This window comes from Gobio gobio (genome assembly GCF_949357685.1).
Source record: "Gobio gobio genome assembly, chromosome: 20".
Lineage (NCBI taxonomy): Eukaryota > Metazoa > Chordata > Actinopteri > Cypriniformes > Gobionidae > Gobio > Gobio gobio.
The window spans coordinates 27,838,910-27,856,773 of NC_137113.1; the positions used below are offsets into that span (position 1 = coordinate 27,838,910).

Here is a 17,864-nt window from a genome sequence, read left to right on the forward strand (position 1 = left end):
AAAAAAACCCTAAATAACGACTTATATTGAGATGACGATTTCAAAACAATGCATCATGAAGCTTCGAAGCATTATGAATCAGTGAGTCGAATCAGCGGTTTGGATCGTGTGTCAAACCGCCAAACTGCTGAAATCACGTGACTTTGGCGATCCAAACCGCTGAATCGACTCACTGATTCATAACGCTTCGAAGCTTCATGATGCATTATTTTGAAATCGGTCATCACTATTTAAGTCGTTATTTAGGTTTTTTTCACAAAAACTATTCTCGCCGCTTTATAAAGTTATTGTAGAACCTGCACTGTAGTGAGATGGACTTTGTAACAACGTCTTTAGTACCTTTTAAGGGTCTTGAGAGTGTAAAGTGCATTGAGCCAATGGAGGCCTTTCAGAACCATCAGATTTCAACTAAAATATCTTCATTTGTGTTCTGAAGATGAACGGAGGTCTTACGGGTGTCCAATGACATGAGGGTAAGTAATTAATGACAGAATTTTCATTTTTGGGTGAACTAACCCTTTAATATTCTGTATATGCAAATAACGTTAACTTTGCATAGGCTACACATGTGTGGGTCAGAGATAAAATGAAATTTCACTCAGCAGCATCAAAGACTGCCAGTAGCCTATAGAGACAGAGCGACGCGTCATAATCTGAAGACCACGCCCACCGGGGGGGAAAACAATAGGCTTGTTTGAGATGCGCCTCGCCTGAAGTTCAGGCGAGACTAGGCGGCTGCAGTGAGGGGAGGAGTGAAAAAAGTGCAGGCAAGCCGGACAGTTCTCTCTTCTCGTAGTGGATCAGACACCTGCGAGATCAAAGGCGGATATCGCGGGATTCACACTCGTGCGCTTTGTTGCTGATAAACTGGATGTAATTTAAGTTATGTTACTTTTAAATGAAAATAAATATAATGAACAAGACACCCAAAGTTTTTGTTATTTATTTCCATTCGAAAGACGTGTTTATCAATCATTTTTACTTTAATTAGGCCTATATACACATGTTTTTATATATATATATATTTTTTATAAATATGACAACAATTACATAACCCACAGAGAGATCGCCTTTGTTAGAGAGTTTGGGAATATTCACAAAAAAAACATGATATCAGAGTTTTAAAATCAAACATTTTAAAAAAGAACCATCCATCACGGTTGTTTAAACCAATAAGCATTAAGCTGTGTCGTCAGCAAGTCGTTTCCCATCATGCTTTTGCTCAGCGCAGTCGGTGGAGAGCAACTGCGCTTGACTGCAAAATCCGACACATCCGCCTTTCGCTCGCGAGAGTTTTTTGACATACGTCAACATGGCATCAGAGCAAGCCGGACCGCCCTCGGACACATTTCTAACCGGCATGCATCTCGCGCTGATCACCGGTGGTTGGGGGGTTTAGGACGATTCTAAGGGCCCACGCACTTTTGGGGCCCCCAGAGATCAGTTTTATTAGTACGCCTAGTAGTAATGCAATAAAAAAGTATAAATTTATAATCTACCAAAGAGTCTACTGTAGGCTACTATACTTCTTGTAGCCATTAAGAAAATGTATTTAGTTTCATATTTATGTTTAAATATTATGTAATTTTTTTTATTTAATCTATTATGAAAAGTGAACAGCATGAGTAAGAAAGGACACATAATAAGATGTCGGAAGACATGGAGTGGGTCAGAAATTATTTATTATGGCAAATCAGCATCGTCAGCCGACACTGACACAGAAAACTCTAGAGTTTATTAATAAACAATTAAAATGTCTCCTAGCTATTTTTGACACATATAATCATTATTTTGCCGGTTCTTTGTGGCAAGCTTTATGTGTGCGCAATAGGGTAAAAGCCTATATTCCGCAAGCGCTCATTTGGATATGGTTTAGAATTCTCTCAGTATATATAATTATGTAATTAAATGAATAAAAGTGCTTAGTGGACAAATAGCTTTAATGAACAACTACTAGTAGAGTATAGATAAAGCCCTACTATTATTTCACATATTTTCGAACCAGCATATCACAAAGGGCATTCTGGGCTGAGCGAGCAGCGCTGAGCGGAAAGAGCGAGCTCGTGTAATAGGTCAGTATTAGATTTTGGATAGCTATCTTGGTTTGTATGTTTGATGTGGAATTGGTTGCGGTAGGGGGCCCAACCTCATATTCTTTCATAGGGCCCAAAATTGCTAGCGGCGCCCCTGCACCCACTAGAGGGGAACGTAATCAGCGACAGTAAATATAATATATAAAACGGACTTCTGGATATTTGACTTAACAGTGACAAAATGTTTACTGCACACATACGCATACTGAGTGTCAGGATCCCAAAATGTCCCCATTCTTCAGCTGAAGCGTCACCTTTTACTGCCTTTATCCACTTTTATCTTCTTAAACGCTCGTTTTTTTGGGTCGACAGCTTATAAAAACTTATTTCTGTGTTTTTTTAGCTTGTTTGCTGTACACTTTTGTCACATATCAGCTTTTAGACATTGTTCTGTTTTTTGTTATAAGTCCGAAATGACAATGAGGCAGCCTCACGCAATGCCAGTCAGGTATATAATAATAATGTATATATGTTCAGTTGTTAAAAGATTTATGTACTAATTTTATTTTATTTATTATTTATTATCATAATTCTTTATTCATTTTATTCATATTTTGTCATTATTATTATTTTGCTATATCAAGCCATGTGCACATAATATATTGTTCTATCATTATTACTTTTATCTCTGAATGTTCAGTTGTTAGAAATCACTTTCTGTTGCTCTAATGCTTTGGCAATACAAAATTTACGTTTTTGTCATGCCAATAAAGCTTCTTGAATTGAATTGAATTGAATTGAGTGGGACCCGAGGTGACCCACACCCCTCTGGCTCCGACACTACACTCGGAAACAGGCGTGTTCTGTCGATTTGTCCTACCTTGTCAGATTTAGCTACCTCCCATTAAAACAGGTAGCACGATTCGACAGCAAAAAATGCTGCCTATCAGATTGTGCTACCAGCATCATTCATCTGATTTGAGGCTTTATTAATATCCATACCTACTCCTACCCTACACCTACCCTTAAAACTATGTAGGCCTAAATATTTTAAATAAATAAATATTAAATATGGATGTAAAATGCTACCTATCAGATTGTGCTACCAGAATCATATTAATGTGATTTGCTTTATTAATATCCATTAATATCCATACATACCCCTATCCCTACCCTAAACCTACCCTTAAAATGTAAATATAAAAAATAAAAAATAAAAATATTGATGTGGGCATGCGCAGTAAGCCTTGGTAGGACAATCTGACGGGTAGGATGAAATGTCAGGACAAGGCGAAACGGGCATGATCGCTTCTTTCAGGAAACGAAACTTACGCTGCATAGCCTATTGAGCTTGTGTGTTAGGCTACATCTGTCCGTATCGTTTTCCACAAGCTTCAAGAAAAAGGATGTCAGACTCAGAGATGAGGTGAGTGCTGTTTCTATATCTTAACTAAAGATTTGTCTTGAACTAAATAGATGATATAATTTGTTTTATCGTTGTCTTCAAAACGGGAACACGAAGAAACCATCAACCCTTCTCTTCTTTGGTATATTTATTTTCGTTTTCATCACACTTAATTCACCAAATGGAAACACAATAAAACCAAAATGGATAAACATCTTGAATATTCAATCTCTACAAACATGGACAGGAATTGTTGTTGCATTATTCCAAATAAATAGACATTCTCCTCTGATAACAAATCACTTTAAATTGTAATGTAGACGCATACATCTTCTGTGAAGCTGCTTTGAAACTATTTGTATTGTGAAAAGCGCTACACAAATAACTGTGAATTGAGATTCACAAATAAATGTAAACAGTGTCACAAAAATTAATACAATTTACAAACAAATAAATTATAAATTCCCAGATAGCAAAAAAGATCGGCACGGCTTCTTTTTGCCGCCGGCCCTAAGCTGTCGGCTATAGGTGCGTCCCGCTGGCGGTGATGAAGCGTTTGCCGCCGAATACGTCACTCCCATTTCTTGCGAGATGCCGCGGCCGACTAGCCGGCGGGCCGCCGGCTTCATTTTCTCTGGCGGTTGCCTCCGCCTAATGGACCGCGGCCGGCTGGCGGCAAGCCGCTGTGAAATACAAGGATTTCTACTCTCAAATTCGACCAGCCACGTTGGCTATGTTTGGCTTGTTGGGAAATAGAGTGGAACCGACAGCATTTTAGCTAGTTCTCACATTTGAAGCGATTATAAAATCATAATAGCCTATATGTGAATTATATCAAATATTAGGTTTTTTTTGCTCCAAAGCCATTAGGGTTTATAACAGATTCTTGACTCTTGATTCCATGATAAGGTTAGGTTTAGGAAATTACATTTAAATTTTCACTTGATTATTTGCATGTCGAGTGTGTTTAAACAGTGTTGGTCAATTTGACCCATAATGGATGTAATACTTTTTTTTTTTTTTAGCATAATAGGAGGGTTAAGAAAGTTTGAAAGTTCATTTTAGGATAACACTTATTTTTGTATTGCCCTTTTTTCTATTTCTTTTTGGACTGACTTTAAAATAGACATGACAAAAAATTAGAACTAACTTCATGACATTTTACTTTGTTTTCAAAACCCATATTTTTCTGAAAAACAAAAATATATTATTAATTATTTAGGAAAAATTCTACATTCATAAGACAAGAATAACTCAAAAGAAGCCCTCTAATATTAGGCTACCTCTTATAAAGCTGATTTTTACAATATTTGAAACCCTCTCAAACATGAGGTCGCAAAACAAAAAGCTTACAAAAACAGAAACCTGAAAGCTTTTCAATTTCATGTGACTGCCTTAATATTATAAAGTATTTTCTATCTCAGAATTCTTATTTTTATTATTTATGTTATATACAGTGTTACATTTGTTGTTATTCTTTGTTCTACATATTCGGAACTGTACCACAATGCTTTATTATTTTTATTTTTCTCTCATTGTACTTTTTGTATTGTACTTGTCTATACATGTACTAATTTAAATAAATTTTTTTTTAAAAATAACAGAGAAGTACCTCCACCGGCCGAGAGGGGCAGTATACGTAAAAAAGGCGTAAGACAAACCGGTAAAACATACAGATTTACCAACAGCGGCCGCTCATCACATGGTTTTAGTATTTGAAGAGAGGAGATCAGAAAATATCCTCGACTACGAGCGTTTAAGTAAGTACATGTTTCCTTTTTGTGTCACACAATATTATGTTCATTTTTGATGTATATACCGGTAGGTTGTTTTAATTAGTTTGTTCAGACACGCACGCTGATATAGTGCACAATACACAGTGTTAGCTAACACGTGCTGTTTCGCCTTTTTTACACACTGAGTTCAAGCATGTTCTACATGTTAAAATGTATCTAGCTACTGTAGGTAAGTTAGCCAAAGCTTTACATCTAGAAAGACTTAAGTTTAACTTTTGGTGTTTTCTAACAAAACAGAATGATGTATATAGGTTATTTAAATTATTTTGTTAGTCCGAACAAGCATGCTGCTAGGTCAGTTTTAGCAAGTGTTAGCTAACATGTGCTGTGTTGCTACTGTTCTTCTAGCATTAAAGGTCATTTATGAGTTATTTCTCTGAACTGCTGTACTTTTTATGTTTGAGGACAATGCAGTTTACTTGAATCACTACACTGAATGAATACATTTTACTGTTCCACATTTGGCTGACCAGTTTTCCCCCCACAGCATAGCTACTGTATATTCTGTATATAACGTTAACAATGCGGTTTTGTTCACATTTTCTTGCAGATACCTTGACCAGAGCACAATCGGTTATCTTCATCCAAGAGACCTACTGTTGGACAATCGTTTCGGCTTTCAAGGTAAATAAATTGTTAGTCACAATGTCTAGTTACTGGGCTATAAGGAGAAGAATATTGAAAGGAGTTGAGATGGACAAACAGGAAATTGCAGATGTTGGAAACTTTAACAGTATGGAAAATTGTATATATATATATATATATTAAAATAAAATATTTTTTATGTAGATTTCCAGAATGAGAACCAAGCCCTGAGGGAAAGCAATGCACAAGCAGGTGAGAACATGCACTCTTTCTTAAATTTTACTTTTTTGACTGTGATGTAGGTCCAAAATTACCAAATGCCTTTTATTTTGTAGCTTAGGATGACAGCGGCTCACTTCATGAGCAGGTGAAGCAAGTTGGGACAATGTTGACGACGTTTGCTCGTACTGGGCAATCAGGTACAACTTGCAAACAACACCTGTGGTTGTTGGTTTAATTCCCACTGGGGCCACCTGTACATGTAGTAGACCTAGTTGTAAATGTCATAGTTTAGTAGTTGAGGGACCAGGACTGACTGCTTTATTCTTTTATTCTGTGAACCCCTGTAGGTGCAGATCAGACCCTAATGCTGCGACGTCTTGGAGAGTTTGGCGATGTTGTGCGTAGCATGGACAACAAAATGGACACTATGCAGCAACATTTCAGTGCCAATGTGTCTTTTGGGGAGTTATCCCTGCCAGGGGGTCTGTTACTCCCCCTAGACAACCCATTTGGCGTTGCTTGACAACAGTTTGAGGCAGGATAAAGAGCTCCAGTAAGTGTGCTGATTTTGTTTATAATGCTGTAGGGTAATCTAAAAAGTAAAATTTAAGATTGTACACTGCATATTCTACAGTCTGAATCCACAGCCTGTCACATTTTTATATTTATGTATGAGAAGCTTCAGAGATATGTAATTTGTAACACTTTTTTGTATTTTCAGCTTCGGTTTTTGGCAATCAAATGTGGGAGGGACCTAAAGACAACCGTGTGGCGAATACTTCAGAGTATCTTCTCTAATCACCTTTCCATTAATACAACCTGGACGGGTGTAGGGGATAAAGCATGTTTTAGAGACATGTTCCTGAAGACCATTGTTCAAAGTAATATATATAAATATATAAATTTGTTATATATTTAAGTAGATGTGTGTGGCCTTATGCCATTCAAATGGAATGACAGATCTGTATTTTCTACAGGAGCCATCCGGAAGAACCCGGCGACCCAGGATGCCACTGATGAGGCAGTCCAGGTTAACGTTATGCGTTACCTGAAAGGAGCATCTGATCGTGAAGGCGGAAAAAGACGCCGCACAGCTGAGAGGGACCCACAGCCGCCCTCTTACACCTAGGCTGACTACTGACACCTGGAACCCTTTCTTTATCCTGCAGTCAGTAACATCAAGACCCCTAAAGAAGCCAGAAGTTTCAGGCTACACTCACCCAATCCACACTGTTCACTGTGGAAATTACTTTTTTTTTATTCCCTGTGACCCTGCCTTGAAGGCAGCTCCTTGGATAGATATGGGATGGCGAGGTTGTTTGTCCTTTATATAGGCGCACAAGAAATCACTGAAGATAAGCCAATTTGCGCTGCCTCATTCTGGAGGTCGGGGAAAACCGGAGAACCCATAGTCAGGCTTGTTATAATGTTCTGTTCTACTACTGTTCTATTCTTCTCCAGAGCTTTACTCTAAATTATTACCATTTATCCTATTGTTAGAAATGGCTTGTTAAATGTGATGTTATACCTCGATTTATTTGGTATCCTGCACATTCTTTGGTACCAAATATCCTCATTATTTGATATAATATTTAATGGTAATTCTTTTCATCCCAGAGCTGACCTATTTGTTATTAACAAATATTGTAAGTGTTATAATTTGCTTGTAAGGCTGTTTTTTTTTTTTTTTTTTTTAACCAAAATTTAATTGGAAACATGCAGGTTCTTTAGTAAAAATGTTTTGTTATTTATAGGCCTATTTAAGCTTATTTATTGTCTGTTATATTTCATTTATATTATCTTGTATCATTGACAGTTAATGTACTTTGAAATGTGGAATAAAAATGCCAAATGGGAATTTATCTGGTTTGTTCAATTATTATCCATCATAAACTGCATGTTACAAATATATGAATAATAAATAAATATATATATTATTTATTACACAATAAGCGGAGGCAGATCGCTCGGAAATAGCGTTTGCCTCCGACGGGCCGCCTTTTGGTATAAAGGCGGCGGAACGGCGGTTTGCCTGCGGGCCGGCGGCGGTACGAAGGCGGTAGGAAGCCGGCTGCCGCTTTTAAAAAGCGGCTGCCGCCGGCGGTGCGCCGTCAAACGTGTTTGCGATTACGCAATTCTGACGCTTCTACAGCCGCCGGATCACCGCCGGTGGTCCGCCGACTCATTGCTATCTGGGTTAGGGCTGTCAAAAGATTAATCGCGATTAATCGCATCCAAAATAAAAGTTTGTGTTTACATAATATATGTGTGTGTACTCTGTTAATTATTATTTCTATATAAATACACACACATTCATGTATATATTTAAGAAATATTTGCATGTATATACCGTACATAAATTTATATAATCTATAATATATAAATATAAATGTTTTATATATAAAAATAGTATTTTTTTTATTAAATATATACATGCTTGTGTGTGTATTTATATAGAAATAATAATTAACAGAGTACACACACATATATTATGTAAACACAAACTTTTATTTTGGATGAGATTAATCGCGATTAATCTTTTGACAGCCCTAATTTATAATTTATTTGTTTGTAAATTGTATTAATTTTTGTGACACTGTTTACATTTATTTACAGTTATTTGTGTAGCGCTTTTCACAATACAAATAGTTTCAAAGCAGCTTCACAGAAGATGTATGCGTCTACATTACAATTTAAAGTGATTTGTTATCAGAGGAGAATGTCTATTTATTTGGAATAATGCAACAACAATTCCTGTCCATGTTTGTAGAGATTGAATATTCAAGATGTTTATCCATTTTGGTTTTATTGTGTTTCCATTTGGTGAATTAAGTGTGATGAAAACGAAAATAAATATACCAAAGAAGAGAAGGGACAATCTTTTGACAGCCCTATTATAAATATTTTCAAATGTGTTTTATGTCACAAACACAACTCAGCCTGGCATTCATCTGTGAATTGCTTCTTGTGCATTTGTAGATCACATCACACATTTAGCATCAAGAGATGCAGACAAATCCACAAATTCAAGATTCAAGATTCAAGAGATTTATTTGTCACATACACAATTATATAGAGCATATATAACCAGCAGTGAAATCAAAGTCAGGTCCGCTCCATGGACAGTGCAATATTAAAGAAAAAAAAGAAAAAATACAACACAGATGAAAATATATAAGTACAATATACACAGATACAAAATATTCATAAATAAAACTATGAGAAAATGAATTAAGGTTAATGATGTACAATAGGAAATGTGCATATGTGCATTATACTGTAGTCTTAAATATTAAGATACTCAGGAATGTATAAGAGGTAAAAGTGCAAAAGTGCAAACGGGTCGACACTGACAGTATGTCACATCGAGGTAGTGAATGATGAAGATCTTACTGATAAAGTGGATATTAAGTAGAGACATCAAGATGTTAAGAGGCTGGTTTTGTATTTAAGAGCCTAATGGCGTGGGGGAAGAAACTCCTCCTGAGTCTCTCAGTTTTTGCCATCAGACTACGGAAGCGCTTACCAGATGGCAGCAAAGTAAAAAGATGGTTACTGGGGTGGATGGAGTCTTTGATAATTTTAACAGCTCTGCTTTTGCAGCGTTTGAGGTAGATGTCCTGTAGAGAGGGGAGAGCAGACCCTGAGATGCGCTCAGCTAAGCGCACAATTCTCTGAAGGGCTTTGCAGTCTTGATTAGAGCTGTTCCCATACCACAGTGAGATACACTGAGTCAGTACACTTTCTATGGCCCCTGAATAGAAAGTTTTCAGGATTGCTGGTGAGACCCTGAATTTCCTCAGCTGTTGCAGATGGTAAAGTCTTTGCCTGGCTTTATTTATCTGTGTTTGAATGTGAGTAGTCCAAGTCAGGTCCTCAGAGATAAGTGGACAAATAAGTGGACGCCACCTACTGTTTACTCAAGCCAATCAGATAACAACAGCCATGCTGACCAATTAGCCTATTGCCTCAATCATAGTTCAGTAACATGACCAAAATAAATGATAGACAGTTTCTGTGTGAAAAAAAAGAACAGGGCCAGCCCAGCAGTACTGCTAGCAACTCAATGCAATTGATATGCCACTGCAGTCGAGGTCCTGTCTAGGAGCCCAAGGAATAGTTTTTTCTACAATCCAATCAAAACAAGTATAAGTCTCTGCTAGCCTAGAAATCTAGACGCACTCTAGCGGCAGCAAATATAATTTTTCAGCCAGGTCTAGCAACTCTCCGTTGGCTTGCGAGTTGGAAAAACAAAACTCTGGTCAGGCCAATCACATCGTGTATAGAGTCAGTGGGCGGGGCTTAACATAATGACGCGGTTCCGCATGCTACTTGTAAACAAAGAAGCTGGAGAACAGCGGACTTTCGAATCGGCTTTGGCCGCGACTCTGGAAGACTTGGAGTTTAGCTTTTCTTTGAGAAAAGAACGGCACTGAAGTCATTCATAAGAAAGGAAGATGTGTTCAGAGTTTTGCCAAGTTTAATCTGTCAACTAGCTCCGCTTCACCTTCTTGATTGCTCTGGTTGGTTGTAGAGCTATCCTATTGCGTGCAGAGGGAAAACCGTTTATCCCGCTCCTCAGATTGAGCCCTGCCAATGGTGTGTTCCCAGACCCAACATCTTGATGTGGGTCTGGCTTGTCAGGTAGGGGCCCGTTCTTCATACGTCGCTAACTCAGTTAGCTGGATTTGATTGTTGACAATTTGGCATGATCTTGGATTGTTTGGTTCTTCAACGCTCATCCGGGACTTTCTGTCATAGCACCAGGTCCGTAAATTTAAACCTGCTCGAGCGGGTTATTTCATGTACACAGGATTAGATTGCATCTTGAGGCGATACTTAAAATATGTCCCAGCCACTGCTACTTTATTACAAGAGTTCATTACTGAACCAGGGGCAATAATAATAATAATAATAATAATAATAATATAAAAATGTATTTGAAAAATAATGTTATGTAAAAGGTGTATAATACTATAGACATAGCCACTTGATTGAGAGATTTATTTGTGATGGAACAATTTCTTTATAATTTTATTGGAGTCACACGTTGTACAGTTACTCTGAGCCGTGCATTAATTTGAGTGATGACGGATATTATGGGATGGCTTGATGTGGCGCAGGAGACGCAGATAATTTGATCTAACCCTTAAGAAACTTTAATTAATGCTGTCATCTGCTTCAAATTTTATGAAAAATTAAATTAATTGCTAATTACAACATTGAAATAAAAATGTAAAGGGTGTACAAATACTATAAAATTGTGAATATAAATAATTGTGAATCATGTTTTAAAAAAACATTTATCATTTATCTATTATAACGTTTATGTTGGTTTGGTCGTTTGGCTGGTTCCTTATAAAGGTCCAGAAATTTGTGGAATTTTTTTGTGTAATTTGTCAACTTTTTTGCAAGGTGACTTTTTTAATTCTATGATGTCATTACGTTGTCTTGACACCAGCCAATCGCTGCTTTACTGATCGTGGTAAAAACGCAGATTTTTCACTGCGTTACCTGATTTGCCCACGTCACAGTGTGGGTAGAGGGGTGGGTTCGGGTGAAGAAGATCATTTTCATTGCATGATTTATAAACATCCATCAGTTTGAAAACATCCACAAATTTAGAAACGCCCACTTTTGTTCAGCAGAGACCTCATACTGGGGTCGGGTGAAGGGGATAATTTTCATTGCGTGATTTATAAACACCCATCAGTTTGAAACAAGTTTTGGCCAGAGGAGAACTGCCCCCCCGACTGAGCCTGGTTTCTCCCAAGGTTTATTTTTCTCCATTCTGCTCCTGATGGGGTTTTGGTTTCCTTGCCACTGTCGCCTTTGGCTTGGCGTGCTCAGTTGGGGACACTAAACTTTTCAACTAAATATCCAAATAAATCGAATTAATAAACTAAATTAACCATATAAACTAAATTACTGATCTAATTACTGATCTAAAGCCCACACTGTCACTGTATGATAATTGAAATGAACTAATGACATCACCGTTTTCTCCAGAGCGGCTATACGGCTGAATAAAATTCGGTTGCATTATTTTCCTGTTTAACACTGTAAAGCTGCTTTGAAACAATCTGCATTGTTAAAAGCGCTATACAAATAAAGTTGACTTGACTTGTATGTTGGCACTGACACTATTGGATGAGAACTGAACTGTTGCCCTGGCTTCCAAATTCCCCAAAGCTCAATCCAATTCAGCATATGTAGTATGTGCTGGACCAACAGGTTTGACTTGACTTGAAGAATCTGCTGCTAATGTCTTGGTGTCAGATACCACAGGACACCTTCAGGGGTCTTGTAGAGTCCATGCCTCGGTGGGTTGGCTCTGTTTTGGCAGCACGAGGAGGACCAACAGCATTTTAGGCATAATGTTTTGACTCATTGGTGTCAGGGTTGATGAAGGGAAAGGAGCAAGGACTCAGAGATGCAGAGGAATGGGCTTTTTTAATGATAATAATAAAATAAAACAAGACAAAACAAACTACCCCGAAGGGGAGGGGAAGGGAAGGGAATGACTTGACTTGACTTGACTTGACTTGACTTGACCTGACCTGACCAGTAACGAGGGAACACAGGTGGGGCAAATTAACCAATAATCAGGAAACAAGGTGGGCGGGGTTAGACAATGGACACGAGCACATGGCACAAAGAAACACTTGACAAGACATGTGCTCACACCAAACATGACATGAACATGCAGCTAATGAGAACTCATCAGCTGCATGTTCACACAAAACATGACAACATGACGTAGCACGTAGCCAGTGAAAAAACACCAACCACGTGCTACACAACATAAGACAAAACATAACATGAAAGCACATGGCCAATGTAAACATGAACCGTGTGCTACACAGAACACAACACAGACAGAAGAGCACACGCTCACATGACAAAACAAACACGCGGAGCATGAATGTCTGAATCCCAACACAAAACTGAAACCCAAACTAGACCGAAGTGCTGGGATCCGAACACCACGCCCGCACACAAAACACAAGGACAGAAGAGCACGCAGCTCGAGCATGCTCAAAGCTGTGCGCTCACACAAGACAAACGATACAGGAGTGTCAGGGCTCTGTCAAAAAACCATGAATAAACTAGACCGAAGTGACAGAACCCTGACAATTGGTGTATAACTATAAAAGGCACTGTCATTTGAATGATCATGGTTAGTTAAAATGCCTGGGTGTTTCACTAAAAGAGTAGGGGTTATCACTCTGTGTCCTTGTGGAGTTCAGGAGATTCCCCTCTCACTCTAATACACTTTGGGTGTGCGAAAAGTGTTTAAATGTAATTAATTATTGTGGAAAGCTCTGTTTTTAAAATGCAGCTAAAGCTATATATATATATATAAACATTCAGACAGTTTTTGTCAGAGGTATTATTATTATTATTATAAACAATATTGAATAAACAAACAATACATTTTGTTACTATATATCATTTAAATTCAAATAGTTAATGGTTATGGGTGGGTGTTCACATGGGTAAATGTATAACAATTTTCAAAAATAAATTCATACACAAATTAAAAAGTTTAAAATGCATAGAAATTAAAAAAAAAAATAAAATAAAAATTTAAACAGAAGCACTCTCCCCTGTCCCTCCCCAAAGCATTTTGTTATATGGGTTGTTTTTATTCTTTTAACTAATTCATTTGTTTTCTTGTTAGTTCAATCCAGGACAGTTTACAACCAAAACTGGATCAGCTGGAGTGTCACTTCACTTGGGACATTAAAAAAGATGATCTAGTCTTAACAGATGTCCTCAATAGGCTTGAGGAACAGGTCGAATTGGATCTAGGAAGGGAGCAGGGAGTTGCACGAACTCACTGCTCTTTAGGATATGTGAATTTCCTTCTCGGACACAATGAAGAGGCGCTTACCCACCTGTTGAAGTCTGAGACACTCATTAAAGAAAACCTTGGTGATAACTGTGAGACTCTCATTGTCACCTATGGAAATTTTGCCTGGATAAACTACCACATGAAGAACTACGCAGAGTGTGAAAGTTACCTGATGAAGCTTCAGAAGATAAACAAAACATTTCCAACTGAGTCTTCATCTTCAGAGGTGCTTGGTGAGAAGGCGTGGGCCTATCTGAAATTCTCTCGCAAATATTATGGCAGAGCCGTAGAAGTTTTCCAGAAGGCAGTGGAACTGGATCCAGAAAATAGTGAGTGGAACGCTGGTTATGCCACAGCGCTGTATCGCATTGAAACTGGTACATCTTGCACTGTGGATTCTCCTGCGATCAAACAGCTGAGACAGGCCATTGACATCAACCCAGATGATGATGCCTTGAGGGCTCTTCTAGGACTTAAACTTCTGTTATGTTCCAAAAAGTTGATGAAAGAGTCTGAGGAACTAATGGAGAAAGCTCTGAATGGCTCTCCAGAAAAACCACATGTTACAAGGTATGTTGGGAAATTCTTCAGGAATCAAGGATCTGTAGACAGGTCCATTGCACTGCTGATGAAAGCACTTGAAAGATCACCAAACTCTAGTTTCATACATCATCAGTTGGCAATGTGCTACAAGACCAAGAAAATTAATTTACAGAAAGAAAAACGACAAGACAGAGTAAACAAGACCAAAGAGATAAACGAAGCACGACGTCAGTGCATCTGGTACTTAGAAAAGGCAACTTCTCTGAAAGATTCCTTTATCTTTGCCATGTGCGAACTTGCACTTCAGTACGGAGAGAGACGTGAGAGACGTGATCTGTCTGAGGCAGACAAACTGTTTGACCGAACATTTAAGTCAGCTGAAAAGAAAAATGATAGTGTGCATGTAGTCCATTATTACTATGCTGAGTTCCAGCAGTACAGTAAGAGATGTGAAGACTTGGCAATCAAGCACTACATGAAGTGTTTGTCAATGAATCCACATTCTAGTGAGGGGAGAAAAAGTGCAGAGAAACTGAAGAAAATTGCAGAGAGACTTCTCAATGCTGACCGCAATGATTGGCTAGCCAATGAAATAATAGGATTAATTTATCAAAATAGAGAAGACACCAAGAGCTATGCGGCCACTTCAGACAACGAAGAGGATGATGAATACTGTAGTAATCTTAGCGAGTGCCTTAAAGGATGCAATATTAATAGTTAAAAAACCAATGGGCCTTAATGTACACAGAAAACAGGAGCGTAGACACACACATTTGTTCTTATCATCATTCTAATGAAATCCTGGTGAATCCTTATGATGAATCCAGGTGATTCCAAATGAGGCTGTCCCCACCGCTAATAATTTGCAAAAAACATGCCCAAACTATGCTTGCTCCCTCTCTCATGCATGCTACCTTCCTATTGAGAGGGCGATCTTTGAGTAAAGCGTTGCATTTTCAAAGCCAGATAAGGACATATGAATTCAGGTAAAGTGGGCCATTTAACCTTGATTGTACTGTGCTCAGTGGGTAAGTATGCTCTGTCAGATTATATAAATGGATTAAAGAAACACTGCTTCTTTAAAAGATAAAATCATTTTGGGTATTGTGGCCACGCCTCTAAGGAGGACTCCCTCATCATGAAAAGTATTAAGCCCTTTGACATTAGATTTTCATTTCTACATTTTAAGGTTGTTCAATAAACATAAAAAGAATCGCATGACCCTGGCATTGTTAGCACCATTTATTTGAGCTACAATAACAGTTGTTTCACAACAGCCAAATTTATATGAATTAGACTTTTTATAGCCTATATTAAAGGTTTTGTTTAATATGAATTTATATGTGTTAATAAGTTGCTTTTCTAATTTCATTTTATGATAATGGCCCACTTTACCAGAAAAGACCATTTGTTTGGCGTCCATGACCTCAAAATGTTTATTGATTTATACCTTTCAGATAACACACTATATAAACTGAATATTATAAATAAAAAAAAATAAAAAAGTCAAAGGTAATAAGGAAAATCTTTTTTCCCCTCTTTTATCTCTGGTTATATAAATTACACATTTAACAAAACATGGTCCACTTTACCTGAATCCACCCTAAACTGTTTTTATTAGTCCTAGAATTAGGTCTACATTTTATCATATAGGCCTATTTAAAATGCATTTTTGCACCTTTATTGATGAATCATGAATTTTGTGTGAAGATGTTTGTACACAGATTTAAACTAGTCTGTTTAAACAAAAAAGACTCTGAAACTCTGAAATGTTTCTTTTTTACCTTCTGTTTGTTTATTCTGCCAAAAACATAGATAAATAAATAACATAAAAAGTTAAAACAAAACTTAAAAAATTAAAATACTATCTTTCAATGTATAAAAATCTAAAAAAATATATATATCAGGTCTTCTAGTGTATTTTAACTCATTTATTCTGTTATATGGAAGTTTTCTTCCCTTTTGACAAGTTATTTTGGTCCCACTTTATATTAGGTGGCCTTAACTATGTACATCAAAAAATAAGTACGATGTACTTACTGTGTACAAATTGTATTGCAAAGACTTTTGCTGATATTGAGGTGGGATACGAGTAAAGTTTAAGGGTAGGGTAGGGTAGGGCGTAAGGGAAGTGTCAACAGTGTAATTATAAATGTAACAACATAAATTAATTACAGATGTAATTACATGCAAGTAATTTAAAAATGTAAGTACAATGTAAAAACATGTATGTACAAAATAAGTGCATTGTATTAAATGATTCATTGAAATGTTAGTACACAGTAGTTAAGGCCACCTATAAAGTGGGTCCATTTCTTATTAAGGTCATTATGGTGTTTCATTTGAATGTAATATTAGTGCATATGGTGTTCAGTAACGAGTTTAATGTTTCATTGTATAGGGAACACATTGTTGGATGTTTATGTGCATTTTGTGCAATTATAATTTGATAAGTTGTTATCACGTGGGTTTTAGTTTTGACACATTATAGGCCTACCTGTATTATTTTTACAAACAGAAAAATTTGGTGGCTAGAAACACTACAGGAAACGTGATGGAAAATATTTTTGTGTGCTTTTTGTGTTTGAACATTTACATAATGACCTGCCTGTATTGATTTTACCAATAAATAATGTCACTTAATGCCATATCTGCTTCTGTAAATTTATTTGAGCAAAAGGGTTAGTTTCATAGGATAAACTGATCACAATCATGTTGGTTGTCAGACTGATGTTGATATTGAATTATTGAATGATATTGAACATGACACATTTCTGACCTCAATCACAGTTTATCAGTCAATATCTTTTTGAAGAACTATTTTCACTGACAGTGAGGTATGTTGTCTCTATGGCAAAAATACCATACCACACCATTACAAATACTTTTTCAGCATATCTGTGTATTCAAGTCTTGTGTTTTCAGCTCACCATGGTCCTGGGTGTATTCCAGAAAGCAGGTTATGTGACATACCTGGGTATGTTTAAGGGTAAGCAAGCGGATAACCTCAACGTTTGGTTCCAAAAACGAAGGTAAATTTCAGGGTAGCAACTCACTCTCTGAACATAACCAGCTCCTGAGCAGGTTATGTTCCAGGGTTAGTTTGCTTAAGAGGTGTTCAGATGCGTGTTATTTATATAATTAATATAGTTATATTAATGTAATGTGCTAAATTAGTTATATAGTTACAGTTATATAATATAGAATATCATATATTAATTCTAAAGCAGTTTTTAAGCAAGTTAATGTTTAAATGTTAATTCAATTAAAATATATTTATTATTTATTTTATTGTCATCTCACACATGGATCTGCATTCAATTAATTAGCATCAAGCAAACAATATAATCCTTATTCTCAGTGAATAAAGATTACTTATTAAACGACAGTTTGAAAAAATTATTGCACAACCACCAAATTGT

At 37.0% G+C, this 17,864-nt stretch overlaps 1 protein-coding gene across 1 annotated transcript; it reads left to right on the top strand.

Annotated features, from left to right (window-relative positions):
• The first annotated feature begins 3,370 nt into the window (after window positions 1-3,370).
• LOC307144138 (interferon-induced protein with tetratricopeptide repeats 1-like) lies at window positions 3,371-17,089 on the top strand. The gene is made up of 2 exons (XM_079846178.1): window positions 3,371-3,459; window positions 13,726-17,089. The coding sequence occupies exons 1-2, from the start codon at window positions 3,440-3,442 to the stop codon at window positions 15,161-15,163; spliced, it is 1,458 nt and encodes a 485-aa protein (XP_079702304.1). The 5' UTR covers window positions 3,371-3,439; the 3' UTR covers window positions 15,164-17,089.
• The last annotated feature ends 775 nt before the right edge of the window (window positions 17,090-17,864 follow it).